This window comes from Neodiprion pinetum, chromosome 1, assembly GCF_021155775.2.
Source record: "Neodiprion pinetum isolate iyNeoPine1 chromosome 1, iyNeoPine1.2, whole genome shotgun sequence".
Taxonomy (NCBI): domain Eukaryota; kingdom Metazoa; phylum Arthropoda; class Insecta; order Hymenoptera; family Diprionidae; genus Neodiprion; species Neodiprion pinetum.
Window position 1 is genome coordinate 4,862,005 of NC_060232.1, and position 19,775 is coordinate 4,881,779.

General features: G+C 36.1%; 1 protein-coding gene across 10 annotated transcripts in view; it reads left to right on the forward strand.

Annotated features, from left to right (window-relative positions):
- Window positions 1–11,157, forward strand: part of how (protein held out wings) — a 43,011-nt gene extending 31,854 nt beyond the window's left edge. For 3 of the 10 annotated variants that reach the window (XM_046637216.1, XM_046637218.1, XM_046637219.1), the window contains exons 6-8: window positions 651–968; window positions 4,865–4,980; window positions 8,415–11,157. In XM_046637216.1, the coding sequence (XP_046493172.1) occupies window positions 651–968; window positions 4,865–4,947 (401 nt within the window). In that variant the 3' untranslated portion in view covers window positions 4,948–4,980; window positions 8,415–11,157. Of the gene's footprint in view, window positions 1–650; window positions 4,746–4,864; window positions 4,981–8,414 lie in introns of those variants that run through there. The other 7 variants (XM_046637221.1, XM_046637222.1, XM_046637223.1 and 4 more) reach the window with 5 other exon arrangements.
- The last annotated feature ends 8,618 nt before the right edge of the window (window positions 11,158–19,775 follow it).

Consider the following 19,775-nt stretch of genomic DNA (forward strand, 5'->3'; position numbering starts at 1 on the left):
AGAATATTACAGCTCCAGTGACCGTAATGAAAAAGAATGAAAAGAATTTCCATTTTCTAATCGGTACTACGTTTTTCTGTAACGGTAGAGAAATGAAAATAGTCGAGTAACCGTATAGAAATATACACTGAGAAAAATTGAGTAAAACAGGTATCGTTAAATAAACTGTTTGAATATTGTTGGAATTAGGAAAAACGAGGTACGCCTAACCATTTTGCGCTATCGTCGATCCTTTTTTGGTTATTGCAACTCAAAATTAGTTTCTTCGGTTTACTATACTTTTTTAACTAAACAAGGCTTTAACGTCAATTTATTCTTGCACGAGGATTAAATTTTCGCAACAGTTGCAAGAAAATATAGTAACAACGGTCGTAACGAAGAAGAATAGTAACGGATACTAGACTTTCCTTTAACAGCTAGAAAACTAATTTTCATTTTCTACCAAGAACTGTATTTTCCGTTCGTGGTGAAAAATGAAAATAGTTCAAGAACCAAGCGTTAATCGAAACTAAAAATTTCCCTCATTGTATAAACATCTCTCTCGATGATCCGTAGAAAATTGTCCAGTACCGAGGTTTCTCTTCCCCTGTTGCAATACGTATCGATAAGCTATTCGTCGTTACGAAGTACGGTTTTGAAAGTCAGTGTAGTTTTTGACATCGCAGCCTGTGACGAGGAATGGAGGCGCGTCGCGCAAGCGGCGGCCGAAACGCAGCGTCTTCTCCCCGGCCTGACCGCCCCGATGAGGAATCCCAGCACGCCCTTGGGTGCGCCGCTGATCCTCTCCCCGAGGATATCGGTCCCGACGACCGCCGCCTCCCTCCTGAACGGATCCGGTCCTCCGGGGTCCTTGCTGTCCGCGGGGGATCCTCACGGACTAATTTACACTCCATACGCGGATTACGCGAACTACGCAGCACTCGCAGCATCGCCGCTCCTCACCGAGTACGCTACAGCTGACCATTCTGGTGGGTTGTTTGCTCGCTGACGCTAGGCTTCGGCTGAATTACATACATTACATATATATAATCCATGCGGAGCGTATATCTGCAAAGAGATATTATTATTATTATTATTATTATTATTATTATTACTACTATTATTATTGTCATTAATTTTCATTGTTGTTAGTTGTAATGTTATCACCGAAGCATATAGCGCAGATTATTACTATATTAACACTACGATGACGAAGATTATTATTATTATTATTATTATTATTTTTTACTATTATTAGTATTATATAATGATATTTTTCGATAATCGGCTTCTTTTCTTACGTAGAATATTATTGTTATCGTTGTTATACGTAATATTTTTATTCTTAGATTTTAGTTGTCTGTAGAAAGAAAATAGCTGAATCAGTCATTTACTAGTCGAGTCCGTTCTGATATAGCAACAGAATTTTTAGCGTAACATATATAATATAAAGAAGATATATTTTTCACGTTTTATTTTCTTTTCTTTTCTTTTTTTTTTTTTATTTCATCTTTTCTATGTTAAATCTCGTTTTGTTTACTACTTATTTTCGTTTTTGTCTTAAACATCACGTACATCGGTTTTTATTTTTAGCAACAACATGACATTGAGGTTGGAGGAGTTTAGATTTTTTAGACGATTTAGCTGAAGTTATTAATTATTATTATTATTGTTATTATTGTAAATGTGTCGCGGGTTGAAAAAAAAAAAATGTAAGTATACTAGTCCAAAAAGTTTTTTATGGTAGACGAAGATTTATACCTCGGTGGTCTTGTTAAATTTATGATATTGAAATATCGTCATTTCTTATATTCATCATAAAACTGAACGGTAATTACTTTTCATCACCTCTGGTGATATAAGAAATGTATTGGTTTCGGTCGAAAATTACTTTGTCTAATTTCAACGAATCTTTACGTTTTCGAACGTCTAGAATCCGAAAAAAGTTTTACTTTTTTGGACAGACCTTTCGCTTTTCATGGTAATGAAAATTATCGTGTATTTTTTTATACACAGATCGGCATCAGGCCAAAAAGAGTCAAAATAATCAACGTCACATTTAATACGTAGCTAGAAGAAAACTTTGTAACTTGAGTTCTTGAGTTGCGTATATTATTAGTTTTTTTTTTTTTTTCTTTTCTTTCTACTTTTTGCATAAATTTTTCGAGCTTCGTACGCGTTGACCCAAGTGAAATTAAATCATTCCAAGTGACTAAATAAAAATAAAATCGTAGAAAAATATTCTTGCTAACAGTAACAGCAATACATTGCCATGTTGTTTATCGTCTTGCCGGTGTACAGAAATGAAAAAAATTTTTTGGTACTAGTATAGATTATATTACGAATCGCATAGAGTATTTTAAATCGCAGGCTAAATAGGTCAGTGTGTATAGGAAAAGCGTAGGAAAAAAGTAAGAAAAAAACTGTTGAGCAGTAAATAGCATATAAAGTGAAATTTCATTGGCATTTTAGGTGTGTGTGTGTGTATATAGGCACACACACAAACACACACATACATACATATTACACATATATAATTTTTCTTAAGCATAATGTTAAAAATATACCCTCTAACGGATTCTTGCATTTCAGCGAGATGTCCGGTTGCTCGGCGCGTTCTTGTGTACTACTCGATGCAATAATCAAAGGCCATTCATTGTTGTGTAGTTATTATGAAAAGATATATATTTATTCGCGATAGAATTTTAGTAAATGTTAGTGTATAATAGCTTTTTCAGATTATCGTTATTATTATCATTACTATTATTTTTTCTATCGCTATTAAGTTAGCGTTTTATCTTTGAAAGAGACGTACAGTTGATATTCTAGAATCTAAAACTTGTATGGATATTATTTTATACCATTAGCTCGAAGACTATATAATCCGTACTAAAAATTTTAACATCTAGTTACGAAGTATTTATGAATAATACGGTGATGGTATTGATTGTTAGTAGAATTCGCATTGCATAATTCCTTTTTGAAATTATTATTTCTTTTTTTTTTTTTTTGCTTTTCTGTTTTATCCTAACTTTTATTTATTTGTTTTTATTCTCATTTTTCAATTTTTTTTTCTCGCGCTTCGCAAACTTTCGCGTTTCATCGAATTTTTCGGCAGTAACACTACAATTTATTATACCAGTAGAATCTCGAACAAATCCCTAGGATTGGTTTAACATATTAGAAATAACAACTAACTTGGTCCGCCTTTCCTACAAAAACTCACTTATAACTCGTATTCAAACTGACATTATACCCTAATATCGTAATCAAATGTACTAAATGTGTTTGAAGAAGTATTTACAAGCCATATAATACGTATGCCGCGTCGGGATGTTTGAACAAATTGATCAATAAAGCCAACAGAAAACGATACTCTGATCGAAAACGTCGTTTTGCTCACCGTAAGAATTCTCAATGCATTTTATTACACTATCGAAAGTCAATTCGTGTTTGATAAAATGAAGTGTAGATTTTTCCATTGGTACTGAAGTATGATCTCGCGGATATTTGAACAATTCCAATTATCATCATACGTGCAGCAAAATGAGTAACGAAAAAGTAATAGAATTTCACAGCAAACAAACGATCGAAGCAACAAACAAACTAATCGTGTTGGATAATAAAATATTGCTTTATTTTCCTATCAGATCTAATATTAATAAACGGGTAATATCAATTTAATCTAATACGCGGATACTTTTGGTAACTAATCAATGGCGATTGGTCATGTGCTGATTGTGTTGTACTAAAAAGAAAAAAAAAAACACAAAGATTCTAGACAGACAATAGGAGTAGGAAAAGTTATCCAGGGACCAAACAAATGTTTTTGAGGACTGACGGTTCTAGCGTATATTATTTGTAGCTGTTTATGTAAAGTTGAAAGAAAAAACAAAAATACGCTACTACGAGAATCTTGTACATTATATAATTTACATATTATATATTATTATACATGTACATTATTTTATATATGATTATTTAATTTTATTTTTATAAAGATTTAGCTATATATACACACACATATATACACACATATATATATATATATATATATATATATATATATATTTTATAATAATAATATAATATATATATAAATATATTTATGTGTAAAGGGTAAATAGTAAGGAAATAGGTATTTTCGAAATACTCATTGTTGCTATAATATGTAAACAATCGTTGAACAAAATGAACTGGACTCAAGTTTTTAGAAGCATTAGGAGAAAAGAAATGATTTGTTTAGAATAGATAAATCAAAAACAAAAAAAAAAATTACTTTCAGCCATAAATAAGTGAGAACCAACGGAGCGAAATAGTCCAGTTTTGGAGTTGATGTTAAAAAGAAATTATACATATTATATCAATGTTGAAAAATGTGTTATTAGCAGTTACAGTTTGAGTATTGAGAAGTAGCAGACTCATAAATTTGTTTATTAATTGAAATAACTATTCGCCGGCAGTTTGAAAGTCACAAATATACATAAAAATATTTCTTACCGAGTTGGATGAGTACGAGTAATATGTTTATTTTATTTCATCCGAAACAGCTGACATTTACATCTGTATTATACATTATACATTCAAGTTTGCTACTCTCATAACAATAAACTGTGGATTATTGTTGCAATTTCAAGGACTGTACAAAACAAACGGCGATGATAGCATGTGCCAAATGTTATTGTGCGACCTTAAACTTACACGCCACATTCTGCATAAGTTGTATTCGTGTAGTAAACTTAATATTAAAACAAAAGTGAATATCAGCGAGTGGATAACTATAATTAGTAACAGACGGTAACTCTTACAGTTACTGAAATCAACTATGGAATTTTTTATAATACCATAAGCGGGGTGATTACTGATTTTTTTATGTTGGCGACAGGTGCAGCAGCCGCTGCCAAGCAGCGTAGGCACCTGGGTCAGATTCGCGAGCACCCTTATCAAAGGGCCGGCGCTCTCTCGTGAATACAGAGTACTCTATTTCGCCTCCGCGGAAAGGTTAGTTGTACTCAAACGTTTTATTACGTTGTTATATTCATAAACAATTTTCTATGTCAATTTTTCATGCGACAATTTCACAAGCCACTCTCTGTCCTATCTATGCGTACATACGTACATACGTATACATATACATATACATATATATATATATATGTATATATATATATATATATCAGTTTAGCATATGTATGTGTACATAGATCATTTTAAATCAGCGACACAGTGACTTGTGTAAGTTAAATTTATTTTTCCAGTACCTGATACCGCGTCCGTTTGACGCGATGTCTTATTTAAATTTCGATCTTTCTTAGATTCTAACGCATACATATACCCAAAACCTCTTATGTTTTTGATTGATTCTTTTTTTCTTTTCCTTTTTTTTCTCTTCCCTTGACAAATTAGATTTTAGTCAGAAACAAACAGATCAAATTATTGTACGAATGTAAAGTGGGTTAAGAAAAATCGAATTCTTTCTGTATGTGACAGCGATGAGGCAATAATAATGATAATTTTACATTGAAGCAAATAAAATAGCTTTTGTTGCAATGAGATGGGGACATGATATAATAACGGCACACTTGCCCTGTTTAGCATTATTCAGTTATATCGTTACGCACCAACAACCATAAATTTTGTCCAACAATTTGCATTAATGTGTTTCAAATCTGACGTATTATCCGTTATCGGCACTAATACGAAAACCATGTAGATGCATTTCGTAGCCGTAGTAGCAATTACATAGAAATATACCTCTTGCCGTAACTCCCCGCTCTTAGGTGTAATAAGCAACTTTATAAGTAAACGTTGTATCCAATGAGCTCACTCTCGTCTTACATATACATATATGAAACATTGACAACAGTTTGTGGTGAACTGGCAATGCGGGTGCGCGGCGATCATTATTCATTTGGCGTGAAAAAGTGAAAAATCTGAATACCTATCTGTTCATTGAATATAAACGTGAATAATTTACACTGATGTTTGTTTCACCTGCAGCGCCGATTGTATTCAGTATACTAGTCTTCCAAGTGTGTTGGTATTTTCTTCTTTTTATTTGTAAACTTCCTTATTATTTATCGTATACTTCATTTTTTTTTTTTTTTGTTCTCTTTTACAAGAAAATATTCTATTCACAAGAGCCAACGTCGTGTTAGAATATCATGCGTTACGATGCGGGGCAGTGTGTGTGTGTAGTCTTTGAAATAGAAGGACAAGATAAAGATTATATAATATATGTTTGGTGCTCGAATAAGTATAAATAAACAAGATTCAAATTTTTTTATCGTCAATGTAAAATTGTTTTCCAGGACATTGTATTTTACACTTTGGTAAATTTTTTTTTCTTTCTTCTTTTTTTTTTTTTTTCCTCTGTCTTTCTCTTTTTGGCAACTTGTGCCTGTGGAACACTTATTTACTTTCTATTTTAATTTGTATATAAACCGATAAATAGATATATGTATATGTGTGTACACACAAACACATATATATATATATATATGTGTGTTATATCATACGATGAAAAATAAATATTTATACATATATAAACAGAAAAGAACGTCAATTTTCTTGTTAGTAGAGTTCAGGGATGGTAACGTGATGCGACGCGAAGGTTTTCTCAACTGATTAAAAATTTACCTGAGATTATTGATGAACCATTGATCGGCAGATCATTTGCTTTGTAATAATAGAGATTATCAGTATTTTTCTTTATTTTTTAATTTTTTTTTTTCTTTCTTTATTTCGTCAGCTAAAATGACAGAAAAATTTACTCTATTTTCAATCACTGCGGGTCTGTCTTTTCTCGGTGAATCAATATTCCTTTCGGTACAGTTCAGAGAAAGAAAGAAAAGCAATTATATATATATATATATCCCGAGGTGTGGAGAAGGTTGTGCCACACCGGGTCGTTATTGCAGCCAAAGTCCCACCCTCTTACGTACTATACCACTAACATCTTGACATATAATTTTATATACATATATACATATATATTACATCCTTTTTTTATCATTAGATGCAATTTTTTCACCCATCACATAGACCACCGCACAACAGCACCATATTCTTTTAATTATATTTAACTAACCAAAATGCTCCACATGGCCAAGTTGACACTAACTTTTATTACATATATATATATATATATATATATATATATATATGTATATATATATATATTTATTAATTTTTTTTTCTTCTTAATACTGTAAAATAATATTTGCTTTCGATTATGCCTGGAACTATATACTATAAATCTGTCCTACATGGCACACGCGTAACTCATGAGCCTCTGACACCCGCTTGCTGATGGGATATTATTAATCATTACAATTATTAATATAATCACAAAAACAATAACAAATATCGTCAAATGTTTTATCTCTGGCCAGTCTCTTAGTTTTCAATTAAATGCCACACTTGTTTGTAGGTCACTGTTCTGTAGTGAGAAGCGAATTGCGGAGCCAATTTTAGTGATCTATCGTTACAGCAATCCGCGGAATACGGATATTTGTAATGAATGAAATAACGTATAAACGGTTGAAACAGTTTTATACGTTAGGGTGACAAGAAATAGAAAATAATCTCAAGTACATAAATACACCAGTTGGTAGCTATTGGGTGCAGCTCTGAAATAAATTATTATATTTATATATTATACTGTTGCAGTGGCATTGATTCATAAGTTCGTTTACTTCCAAATATGTGAATTTTGTCACATAATTATTATTACTATTGTTTATTCAATTTTCGTGTCGTAATCATTCCTAATATCATAACGGCTATGTGTCGATACCACGGTATCTTTCGAATAACTGTCCTATGCGCGGGGAGGATATAAAATGGCCTCGTAATGTTATAGCTAATTACTTTTGACTGTATGAAAAAAAAAAAAAAAAAAAAAAACAAACAGACAATTAATAACTTATTACTAGTACAGAATTTATGTGGTTGTTTCTAAGGAGAGTTTTTTTTTTTTTTTTTGTTTTTTTTTTTCTCTTTGTTTATTGTTAGTGAATGTCACATTTCATTGTATACACACGATTCAAAATGCTTCATACTAATAATTTTTAATCGATACTATAATGCAAAGCAATGCGAAAAGTCTTATTTCCATTTGTTACGCTCTGAGAAAATATCACTTGTCTACGCTTCGCTACCGACGTTCTTGATTATCCATTGCGGCAAACAAAAATTATATGTTTGTCACACATTATTCTGATACTTGATTTGGGCAAGAATCAGTACGACGGGCAGCACGGTGACGGCAAGCAAATCACTTGGCATTATCATTGCTTCGCATTGAGCACATTTCTATCAGTTGATCAGCTATTAGAAAATGAATGTTAACGACGATCAATCATGATAATCAAATTACTAACAAACTGTTTTTCTTTTCTTTCTTGTTAACCCTGGTTGCCCATGGCCTGTAGGCTTGGAGTGCTAACAATGGAATCCACTCGCCCCGTGCTAACACCTGGACTCTGGAAGAGCATCCGCGTACGATTGATTCGTCAGACAGCCGACCACCTTCGCCGCCCGCGTCACCAGCCCTGTTCGTCGAGCCTATATCTATCCTGCATCCTATCCGTGTCTCAGATTTTGTATTTTTTGGTTCCAATTTGGAGTCCGATAAAAATTTTCGCAACGCCGGATGCAGCTACGAATATTGACCGAACATTTTCTGACTTTCTGATTCTTTGTCTTTGCATCGGCGTTGCTATAAAATATGTTGGATATTCCTAATCTTGAAAGACAATGATGAAGACACTGCTGTAAATTTTGATTGTATTCGTTTAATATCAATATTACACTAGCGTGTGTATGCGAGAGAAAACATTCAAATATTGTACAACGCATCGTGAAGTCACTCGCGCATATAACGATCACAGGTGTGATTTTTTTTCATCTTATCAACTTCGGTACACTATAAGGCAAATCAAAGCTTAGCTGCTTTTGTCAATTATATCATTGACTGCGTACTGGCACAGGCCATAGCTTGTGATTGTTCGTTACATGTTTTATCGTGAAATGTATTCGGTTCATCGAATATTTGGGATTGAAAATCACTCACATCCCATCTTTGCTACAGTAACTTTTGGCGATCCAAAAACAGCAAGCCTCGCTGCAGTCATTTTAATTTCCATCATTCATTTCACAATCTCTACAAACCGCTTGCTAAGGTTGCATATAATTTATTACCCTGTGTACAGCCAGCGTACTTACAGAGTCGCAGTAACATCTTAAGCTGTGTGTTTGACACATCAGTGACAGAAACAGTGTTTGACACATCCCGGTTTTCTTTCGTAGTTTTATATACAATTAGTGGAAAAAAAACCAATACGAGAATCGAAATGATATGCAATCAAAACGATTACAGGGTGAAGATATGGAATACTTTCACCAATGCTCTTGAGAAGAAACACTCTAGCTTTCGTAAAAAATTATATTTCATTTTTATTTTTTTGTTTTTCGGAGAGAAAAGATAAGACCGAGATTAATTGAAGAAAACTCTGCACGCAGGTGTTGAGGTACAACAATAGCATGGTGAATACGATTTTATTGATGAAATAACATCCGATAGATCTATTGCTAGCACTTTCCGTTACGAAATTATTATCTCTTAAGAATATATATATAAATAAATTTATGTAATTTGTTAATAAGTGTGAGAGTGAATGAGTGAGAGCGAATTACTTAATGTTGATCAACGTTACATCATATAATTACGTCGTGTTAACTTATAGGTCTGCCATAAATATAACTTTAAGAATTTTAGTTATACATTATTCTGTTTTGTATAATTATTATTTCCAAATTTAGTATGCCCCAATCAATTAGACAGATGCAGGAAAATGAATTCATTCAGAAGCATCCTGAAAATTATTGTAATCGGTAGCTCGCCTTTCTTGTACATACATGCTTAAAGCATAGCTACACTTGGAGTGATCTGCAATCTACTTAAGTTCATGTTATCTCAAATTCTGAATTATTTTATTATTATTATTATTATTATTATTATTATTAAATTTATCATTATTTTACGTAGATGTTAGCTATATACAATGATGAGAATCTCTTTATGCCTGTATTATCTATATATATACATGTATATGTATATAATAATACAACACATGCGTCCATTTACCGTAACGAATGTAAATTATACCTATGGCACTTGACCATAAGTATAAATGAACCCGTGTAAGCATTTGTTCGCATGGGATGTGTACATTCATCAACAGATACATATATATATGTATATATATATATATATATATACATATTTATACACATCAAAATATATATGTATACATAGTAAATGATATATATTTTGCCTTAAAGCATTATTGTTAGTAAAATGAATATTTCAGTTTAAATTTATTGCAATAGTTACACATAGTAAATATATTCGGATCTTAGTTGCATATGATATATTTTATTTCTATGTTAGCACACGCTCATTATTGACGCGGCGTGCAGGATTTCGTGGCAATATTTAATAATATGCGGGCAGCAATACAAAATAGTCGTGATTTTATTATCTCTGTGAAGATCTGATTTAAAGAAATTATGGTACTTCGTATAAATTTGTAGAGATTTTAAGTTGCAATTAAATCGCAATATTGTTTAAATAGTAAATAAAAAGAAATTATAATTATAGATTAAAAAGTTTTTGCCTAACGTTGGTACCACGTTGTTTTGCGATTTATCTTAATTGCTTACCTTTCGATTTTGTCTCTTACGAGAGAAAGAATAATGTTGCAATTGATACGTTTATTGGTAATTCAGGTTTATCCATTATACACTTTAGAGTTAATATGGTGAGCTAAAGTCAAACTAGAGAAGGTTTACTAATCTCAGGATAAAATCGTCGCAGACATGGAAGTATGCCTACTCCAAACCGACAACATATGGAAAATCGTATGAAGAAGATATTAATTTTTGTCTTGTTCTGAATGGAATCCTCAACTGGTGATGACGTCTTTCCCGTACGGTTATCGATTCTTGGATATTTCATGAACGTTTGTGGCCGTACACATGACACAAAGAAGATGCAAGTACCAATACAGTGACACATCGCTAGCAAACTGGAGAACGGCGCGTTCAATACACGAACCCATATTGTACTTTGTGAAACGTGTTATGAAATAAAAATTTGACGTTGTCTTGAAATGCATGAAAGATAAGAGTAAGACCCTGTGTATGAAGTTCCCTACTTCTGCTACCCCTTTACAGCCAAGCCAATAATACAAGAGAGATATTTATACACGAGTTTGGGCGTGTTACAATTTGGCTTTACCTACGTATCCAGGACTCGATGAAAGACTTGACAGTAACAGAAACAAGTAAGGGTGAGAAAATTACGCTGCTTTCAGCATAAGCTATTCTAGCTAGACGCGATATGACCTTTTCATGAAGATAGTCCGTACAGGTTCGAGGAAAGTTGATTCGTGATGATGGAAATATGGTAAGACTCATCAAATAGTACTACTTACAACGGCTCGCCGGTTTTGTGCTCTGACGTACAAACAATTTCGGTGCCTGGGAGTTATGTGGTCTGAACGAAAAAGGCTGACGACTTTGTATTTATCGTGAAAATATCAGAATAAATTCTTTAAGGCGTTGCTCGGACGTAAATTTGAGAGAGAAATCGATTGGGCGCAGTCCCAATACGCTGCGATCAACGCATCGAAAGTTACAGCCAAAAAACGAAAACCCGAATTTTCGACATTTTTCAGCAGGTGCTTTTTTCCTCGTATCTTCTCTCCCGTTGATCCCACGCTCCTTTTGCTGCGTTTTCTGAGTTCCTTGGGGTCCAATTGGTCGGGTAAGAGTCATACGAATCAATTCTGAGACGAAAAATTTTTTGGTCAAAAAAAAAGGAAGGTTAACCCCTTTGTATTTTTGGCGAAAATTTTCGCGATTTTCAAAAGTGCTGGAATAAATTAATTGTGGCACTATTTCGACGTAATTTTGCGAGTGAAATCGATTGGGCGCAGTCCCAATACGCTGCGATCAACGCATCGAAAGTTACAGCCAAAAAACGAAAACCTGAATTTTCGACATTTTTCAGCAGGTGCTTTTTTCCTCGTATCTTCTCTCCCGTTGATCCCACGCTCCATTTGCTGCGTTTTCTGAGATCCTTGGGGTCCAATTGGTCGGGAAAAAGTCATACGAATCAATTCTGAGACGAAAAATTTTTTGGTCAAAAAAAAAGGAAGGTTAACCCCTTTGTATTTTTGGCGAAAATTTTCGCGATTTTCAAAAGTGCTGGAATAAATTAATTGTGGCACTATTCCGACGTAATTTTGCGAGAGAAATCGATTGGGCGCAGTCCTAATACGCTGCGATCAACGCATCGAAAGTTACAGCCAAAAAACGAAAACCTGAATTTTCGACATTTTTCAGCAGGTGCTTTTTTCCTCGTATCTTCTCTCCCGTTGATCCCACGCTCCATTTGCTGCGTTTTCTGAGTTCTTTGGGGTCCAATTGGTCGGGAAAGAGTCATACGAATCAATTCTGAGACGAAAAATTTTTTGGTCAAAAAAAAAGGAAGGTTAACCCCTTTGTATTTTTGGCGAAAATTTTCGCGATTTTCGAAAGTGCTGGAATAAATTAATTGTGGCACTATTCCGACGTAATTTTGCGAGAGAAATCGATTGGGCGCAGTCCTAATACGCTGCGATCAACGCATCGAAAGTTACAGCCAAAAAACGAAAACCTGAATTTTCGACATTTTTCAGCAGGTGCTTTTTTCCTCGTATCTTCTCTCCCGTTGATCCCACGCTCCATTTGCTGCGTTTTCTGAGTTCTTTGGGGTCCAATTGGTCGGGAAAGAGTCATACGAATCAATTCTGAGACGAAAAATTTTTTGGTCAAAAAAAAAGGAAGGTTAACCCCTTTGTATTTTTGGCGAAAATTTTCGCGATTTTCAAAAGTGCTGGAATAAATTAATTGTGGCACTATTCCGACGTAATTTTGCGAGAGAAATCGATTGGGCGCAGTCCTAATACGCTGCGATCAACGCATCGAAAGTTACAGCCAAAAAACGAAAACCTGAATTTTCGACATTTTTCAGCAGGTGCTTTTTTCCTCGTATCTTCTCTCCCGTTGATCCCACGCTCCTTTTGCTGCGTTTTCTGAGTTCCTTGGGGTCCAATTGGTCGGGTAAGAGTCATACGAATCAATTCTGAGACGAAAAATTTTTTGGTCAAAAAAAAAGGAAGGTTAACCCCTTTGTATTTTTGGCGAAAATTTTCGCGATTTTCAAAAGTGCTGGAATAAATTAATTGTGGCACTATTTCGACGTAATTTTGCGAGTGAAATCGATTGGGCGCAGTCCCAATACGCTGCGATCAACGCATCGAAAGTTACAGCCAAAAAACGAAAACCTGAATTTTCGACATTTTTCAGCAGGTGCTTTTTTCCTCGTATCTTCTCTCCCGTTGATCCCACGCTCCATTTGCTGCGTTTTCTGAGATCCTTGGGGTCCAATTGGTCGGGAAAAAGTCATACGAATCAATTCTGAGACGAAAAATTTTTTGGTCAAAAAAAAAGGAAGGTTAACCCCTTTGTATTTTTGGCGAAAATTTTCGCGATTTTCAAAAGTGCTGGAATAAATTAATTGTGGCACTATTCCGACGTAATTTTGCGAGAGAAATCGATTGGGCGCAGTCCTAATACGCTGCGATCAACGCATCGAAAGTTACAGCCAAAAAACGAAAACCTGAATTTTCGACATTTTTCAGCAGGTGCTTTTTTCCTCGTATCTTCTCTCCCGTTGATCCCACGCTCCATTTGCTGCGTTTTCTGAGTTCTTTGGGGTCCAATTGGTCGGGAAAGAGTCATACGAATCAATTCTGAGACGAAAAATTTTTTGGTCAAAAAAAAAGGAAGGTTAACCCCTTTGTATTTTTGGCGAAAATTTTCGCGATTTTCAAAAGTGCTGGAATAAATTAATTGTGGCACTATTCCGACGTAATTTTGCGAGAGAAATCGATTGGGCGCAGTCCTAATACGCTGCGATCAACGCATCGAAAGTTACAGCCAAAAAACGAAAACCTGAATTTTCGACATTTTTCAGCAGGTGCTTTTTTCCTCGTATCTTCTCTCCCGTTGATCCCACGCTCCATTTGCTGCGTTTTCTGAGTTCTTTGGGGTCCAATTGGTCGGGAAAGAGTCATACGAATCAATTCTGAGACGAAAAATTTTTTGGTCAAAAAAAAAGGAAGGTTAACCCCTTTGTATTTTTGGCGAAAATTTTCGCGATTTTCAAAAGTGCTGGAATAAATTAATTGTGGCACTATTCCGACGTAATTTTGCGAGAGAAATCGATTGGGCGCAGTCCTAATACGCTGCGATCAACGCATCGAAAGTTACAGCCAAAAAACAAAAACCTGAATTTTCGACATTTTTCAGCAGGTGCTTTTTTCCTCGTATCTTCTCTCCCGTTGATCCCACGCTCCATTTGCTGCGTTTTCTGAGTTCTTTGGGGTCCAATTGGTCGGGAAAGAGTCATACGAATCAATTCTGAGACGAAAAATTTTTTGGTCAAAAAAAAAGGAAGGTTAACCCCTTTGTATTTTTGGCGAAAATTTTCGCGATTTTCAAAAGTGCTGGAATAAATTAATTGTGGCACTATTCCGACGTAATTTTGCGAGAGAAATCGATTGAGCGCAGTCCTAATACGCTGCGATCAACGCATCGAAAGTTACAGCCAAAAAACGAAAACCTGAATTTTCGACATTTTTCAGCAGGTGCTTTTTTCCTCGTATCTTCTCGCCCGTTGATCCCACGCTCCTGTAGCTGCGTTTTCTGAGTTCTTTGGGGTCCAATTGGTCGGGAAAGAGTCATACGAATCAATTCTGAGACGAAAAATTTTTTGGTCAAAAAAAAAGGAAGGTTAACCCCTTTGTATTTTTGGCGAAAATTGTCGCGATTTTCAAAAGTGCTGGAATAAATTAATTGTGGCACTATTTCGACGTAATTTTGCGAGTGAAATCGATTGGGCGCAGTCCCAATACGCTGCGATCAACGCATCGAAAGTTACAGCCAAAAAACGAAAACCTGAATTTTCGACATTTTTCAGCAGGTGCTTTTTTCCTCGTATCTTCTCTCCCGTTGATCCCACGCTCCTTTTGCTGCGTTTTCTGAGTTCTTTGGGGTCCAATTGGTCGGGAAAGAGTCATACGAATCAATTCTGAGACGAAAAATTTTTTGGTCAAAAAAAAAGGAAGGTTAACCCCTTTGTATTTTTGGCGAAAATTTTCGCGATTTTCAAAAGTGCTGGAATAAATTAATTGTGGCACTATTCCGACGTAATTTCGCGAGAGAAATCGATTGGGCGCAGTCCCAATACGCTGCGATCAACGCATCGAAAGTTACAGCCAAAAAACGAAAACCTGAATTTTCGACATTTTTCAGCAGGTGCTTTTTTTCTCGTATCTTCTCTTCCGTTGATCCCACGCTCCTTTAGCTGCGTTTTCTGAGTTCTTTGGGGTCCAATTGGTCGGGAAAGAGTCATACGAATCAAGTCTGAGACGAAAAATTTTTTGGTCAAAGAAAAAGGAAGGTTAACCCCTTTGTATTTTTGGCGAAAATTTTCGCGATTTTCAAAAGTGCTGGAATAAATTAATTGTTGCACTATTTCGACGTAATTTTGCGAGAGAAATCGATTGGGCGCAGTCCCAATACGCTGCGATCAACGCATCGAAAGTTACAGCCAAAAAACGAAAACCTGAATTTTCGACATTTTTCAGCAGGTGCTTTTTTCCTCGTATCTTCTCTCCCGTTGATCCCACGCTCCATTTGCTGCGTTTTCTGAGATCCTTGGGGTCCAATTGGTCGGGAAAAAGTCATACGAATCAATTCTGAGACGAAAAATTTTTTGGTCAAAAAAAAAGGAAGGTTAACCCCTTTGTATTTTTGGCGAAAATTTTCGCGATTTTCAAAAGTGCTGGAATAAATTAATTGTGGCACTATTCCGACGTAATTTTGCGAGAGAAATCGATTGGGCGCAGTCCTAATACGCTGCGATCAACGCATCGAAAGTTACAGCCAAAAAACGAAAACCTGAATTTTCGACATTTTTCAGCAGGTGCTTTTTTCCTCGTATCTTCTCTCCCGTTGATCCCACGCTCCTTTTGCTGCGTTTTCTGAGTTCTTTGGGGTCCAATTGGTCGGGAAAGAGTCATACGAATCAATTCTGAGACGAAAAATTTTTTGGTCAAAAAAAAAGGAAGGTTAACCCCTTTGTATTTTTGGCGAAAATTTTCGCGATTTTCAAAAGTGCTGGAATAAATTAATTGTGGCACTATTCCGACGTAATTTTGCGAGAGAAATCGATTGGGCGCAGTCCTAATACGCTGCGATCAACGCATCGAAAGTTACAGCCAAAAAACGAAAACCTGAATTTTCGACATTTTTCAGCAGGTGCTTTTTTCCTCGTATCTTCTCTCCCGTTGATCCCACGCTCCTTTTGCTGCGTTTTCTGAGTTCTTTGGGGTCCAATTGGTCGGGAAAGAGTCATACGAATCAATTCTGAGACGAAAAATTTTTTGGTCAAAAAAAAAGGAAGGTTAACCCCTTTGTATTTTTGGCGAAAATTTTCGCGATTTTCAAAAGTGCTGGAATAAATTAATTGTGGCACTATTCCGACGTAATTTCGCGAGAGAAATCGATTGGGCGCAGTCCCAATACGCTGCGATCAACGCATCGAAAGTTACAGCCAAAAAACGAAAACCTGAATTTTCGACATTTTTCAGCAGGTGCTTTTTTCCTCGTATCTTCTCTCCCGTTGATCCCACGCTCCATTTGCTGCGTTTTCTGAGTTCCTTGGGGTCCAATTGGTCGGGAAAAAGTCATACGAATTAATTCTGAGACGAAAAATTTTTTGGTCAAAAAAAAAGGAAGGTTAACCCCTTTGTATTTTTGGCGAAAATTTTCGCGATTTTCAAAAGTGCTGGAATAAATTAATTGTGGCACTATTCCGACGTAATTTTGCGAGAGAAATCGATTGGGCGCAGTCCTAATACGCTGCGATCAACGCATCGAAAGTTACAGCCAAAAAACGAAAACCTGAATTTTCGACATTTTTCAGCAGGTGCTTTTTTTCTCGTATCTTCTCTTCCGTTGATCCCACGCTCCTTGAGCTGCGTTTTCTGAGTCCTTTGGGGTCCAATTGGTCGGGAAAGAGTCATACGAATCAAGTCTGAGACGAAAAATTTTTTGGTCAAAAAAAAAGGAAGGTTAACCCCTTTGTATTTTTGGCGAAAATTTTCGCGATTTTCAAAAGTGCTGGAATAAATTAATTGTGGCACTATTTCGACGTAATTTTGCGAGAGAAATCGATTGGGCGCAGTCCCAATACGCTGCGATCAACGCATCGAAAGTTACAGCCAAAAAACGAAAACCCGAATTTTCGACATTTTTCTGCAGGTGCTTTTTTCCTCGTATCTTCTCTCCCGTTGATCCCACGCTCCTTTTGCTGCGTTTTCTGAGTTCCTTGGGGTCCAATTGGTCGGGAAAGAGTCATACGAATCAATTCTGAGACGAAAAATTTTTTGGTCAAAAAAAAAGGAAGGTCAACCCCTTTGTATTTTTGGCGAAAATTTTCGCGATTTTCAAAAGTGCTGGAATAAATTAATTGTGGCACTATTCCGACGTAATTTTGCGAGAGAAATCGATTGGGCGCAGTCCCAATACGCTGCGATCAACGCATCGAAAGTTACAGCCAAAAAACGAAAACCTGAATTTTCGACATTTTTCAGCAGGTGCTTTTTTCCTCGTATCTTCTCTCCCGTTGGTCCCACGCTCCTTTTGCTGCGTTTTCTGAGTTCCTTGGGGTCCAATTGGTCGGGAAAAAGTCATACGAATCAATTCTGAGACGAAAAATTTTTTGGTCAAAAAAAAAGGAAGGTTAACCCCTTTGTATTTTTGGCGAAAATTTTCGCGATTTTCAAAAGTGCTGGAATAAATTAATTGTGGCACTATTCCGACGTAATTTTGCGAGAGAAATCGATTGGGCGCAGTCCCAATACGCTGCGATCAACGCATCGAAAGTTACAGCCAAAAAACGAAAACCTGAATTTTCGACATTTTTCAGCAGGTGCTATTTTCCTCGTATCTTCTCTCCCGTTGATCCCACGCTCCTTTTGCTGCGTTTTCTGAGTTCCTTGGGGTCCGATTGGTCGGGAAAGAGTCATACGAATCAATTCTGAGACGAAAAATTTTTTGGTCAAAGAAAAAGGAAGGTTAACCCCTTTGTATTTTTGGCGAAAATTTTCGCGATTTTCAAAAGTGCTGGAATAAATTAATTGTGGCACTATTTCGACGTAATTTTGCGAGAGAAATCGATTGGGCGCAGTCCCAATACGCTGCGATCAACGCATCGAAAGTTACAGCCAAAAAACGAAAACCCGAATTTTCGACATTTTTCAGCAGGTGCTTTTTTCCTCGTATCTTCTCTCCCGTTGATCCCACGCTCCTTTTGCTGCGTTTTCTGAGTTCCTTGGGGTCCAATTGGTCGGGAAAGAGTCATACGAATCAATTCTGAGACGAAAAATTTTTTGGTCAAAAAAAAAGGAAGGTTAACCCCTTTGTATTTTTGGCGAAAATTTTCGCGATTTTCAAAAGTGCTGGAATAAATTAATTGTGGCACTATTCCGACGTAATTTTGCGAGAGAAATCGATTGGGCGCAGTCCTAATACGCTGCGATCAACGCATCGAAAGTTACAGCCAAAAAACGAAAACCTGAATTTTCGACATTTTTCAGCAGGTGCTTTTTTCCTCGTATCTTCTCTCCCGTTGATCCCACGCTCCATTTGCTGCGTTTTCTGAGTTCTTTGGGGTCCAATTGGTCGGGAAAGAGTCATACGAATCAATTCTGAGACGAAAAATTTTTTGGTCAAAAAAAAAGGAAGGTTAACCCCTTTGTATTTTTGGCGAAAATTTTCGCGATTTTCAAAAGTGCTGGAATAAATTAATTGTGGCACTATTCCGACGTAATTTTGCGAGAGAAATCGATTGGGCGCAGTCCTAATACGCTGCGATCAACGCATCGAAAGTTACAGCCAAAAAACGAAAACCTGAATTTTCGACATTTTTCAGCAGGTGCTTTTTTCCTCGTATCTTCTCTCCCGTTGATCCCACGCTCCATTTGCTGCGTTTTCTGAGTTCTTTGGGGTCCAATTGGTCGGGAAAGAGTCATACGAATCAATTCTGAGACGAAAAATTTTTTGGTCAAAAAAAAAGGAAGGTTAACCCCTTTGTATTTTTGGCGAAAATTTTCGCGATTTTCAAAAGTGCTGGAATAAATTAATTGTGGCACTATTCCGACGTAATTTTGCGAGAGAAATCGATTGGGCGCAGTCCTAATACGCTGCGATCAACGCATCGAAAGTTACAGCCAAAAAACGAAAACCTGAATTTTCGACATTTTTCAGCAGGTGCTTTTTTCCTCGTATCTTCTCTCCCGTTGATCCCACGCTCCTTTTGCTGCGTTTCCTGAGTTCCTTGGGGTCCAATTGGTCGGGAAAGAGTCATACGAATCAATTCTGAGACGAAAAATTTTTTGGTCAAAAAAAAAGGAAGGTTGACCCCTTTGTATTTTTGGCGAAAATTTTCGCGATTTTCAAAAGTGCTGGAATAAATTAATTGTGGCACTAGTCCGACGTAATTTTGCGAGAGAAATCGATTGGGCGCAGTCCCAATACGCTGCGATCAACGCATCGAAAGTTACAGCCAAAAAACGAAAACCTGAATTTTCGACATTTTTCAGCAGGTGCTTTTT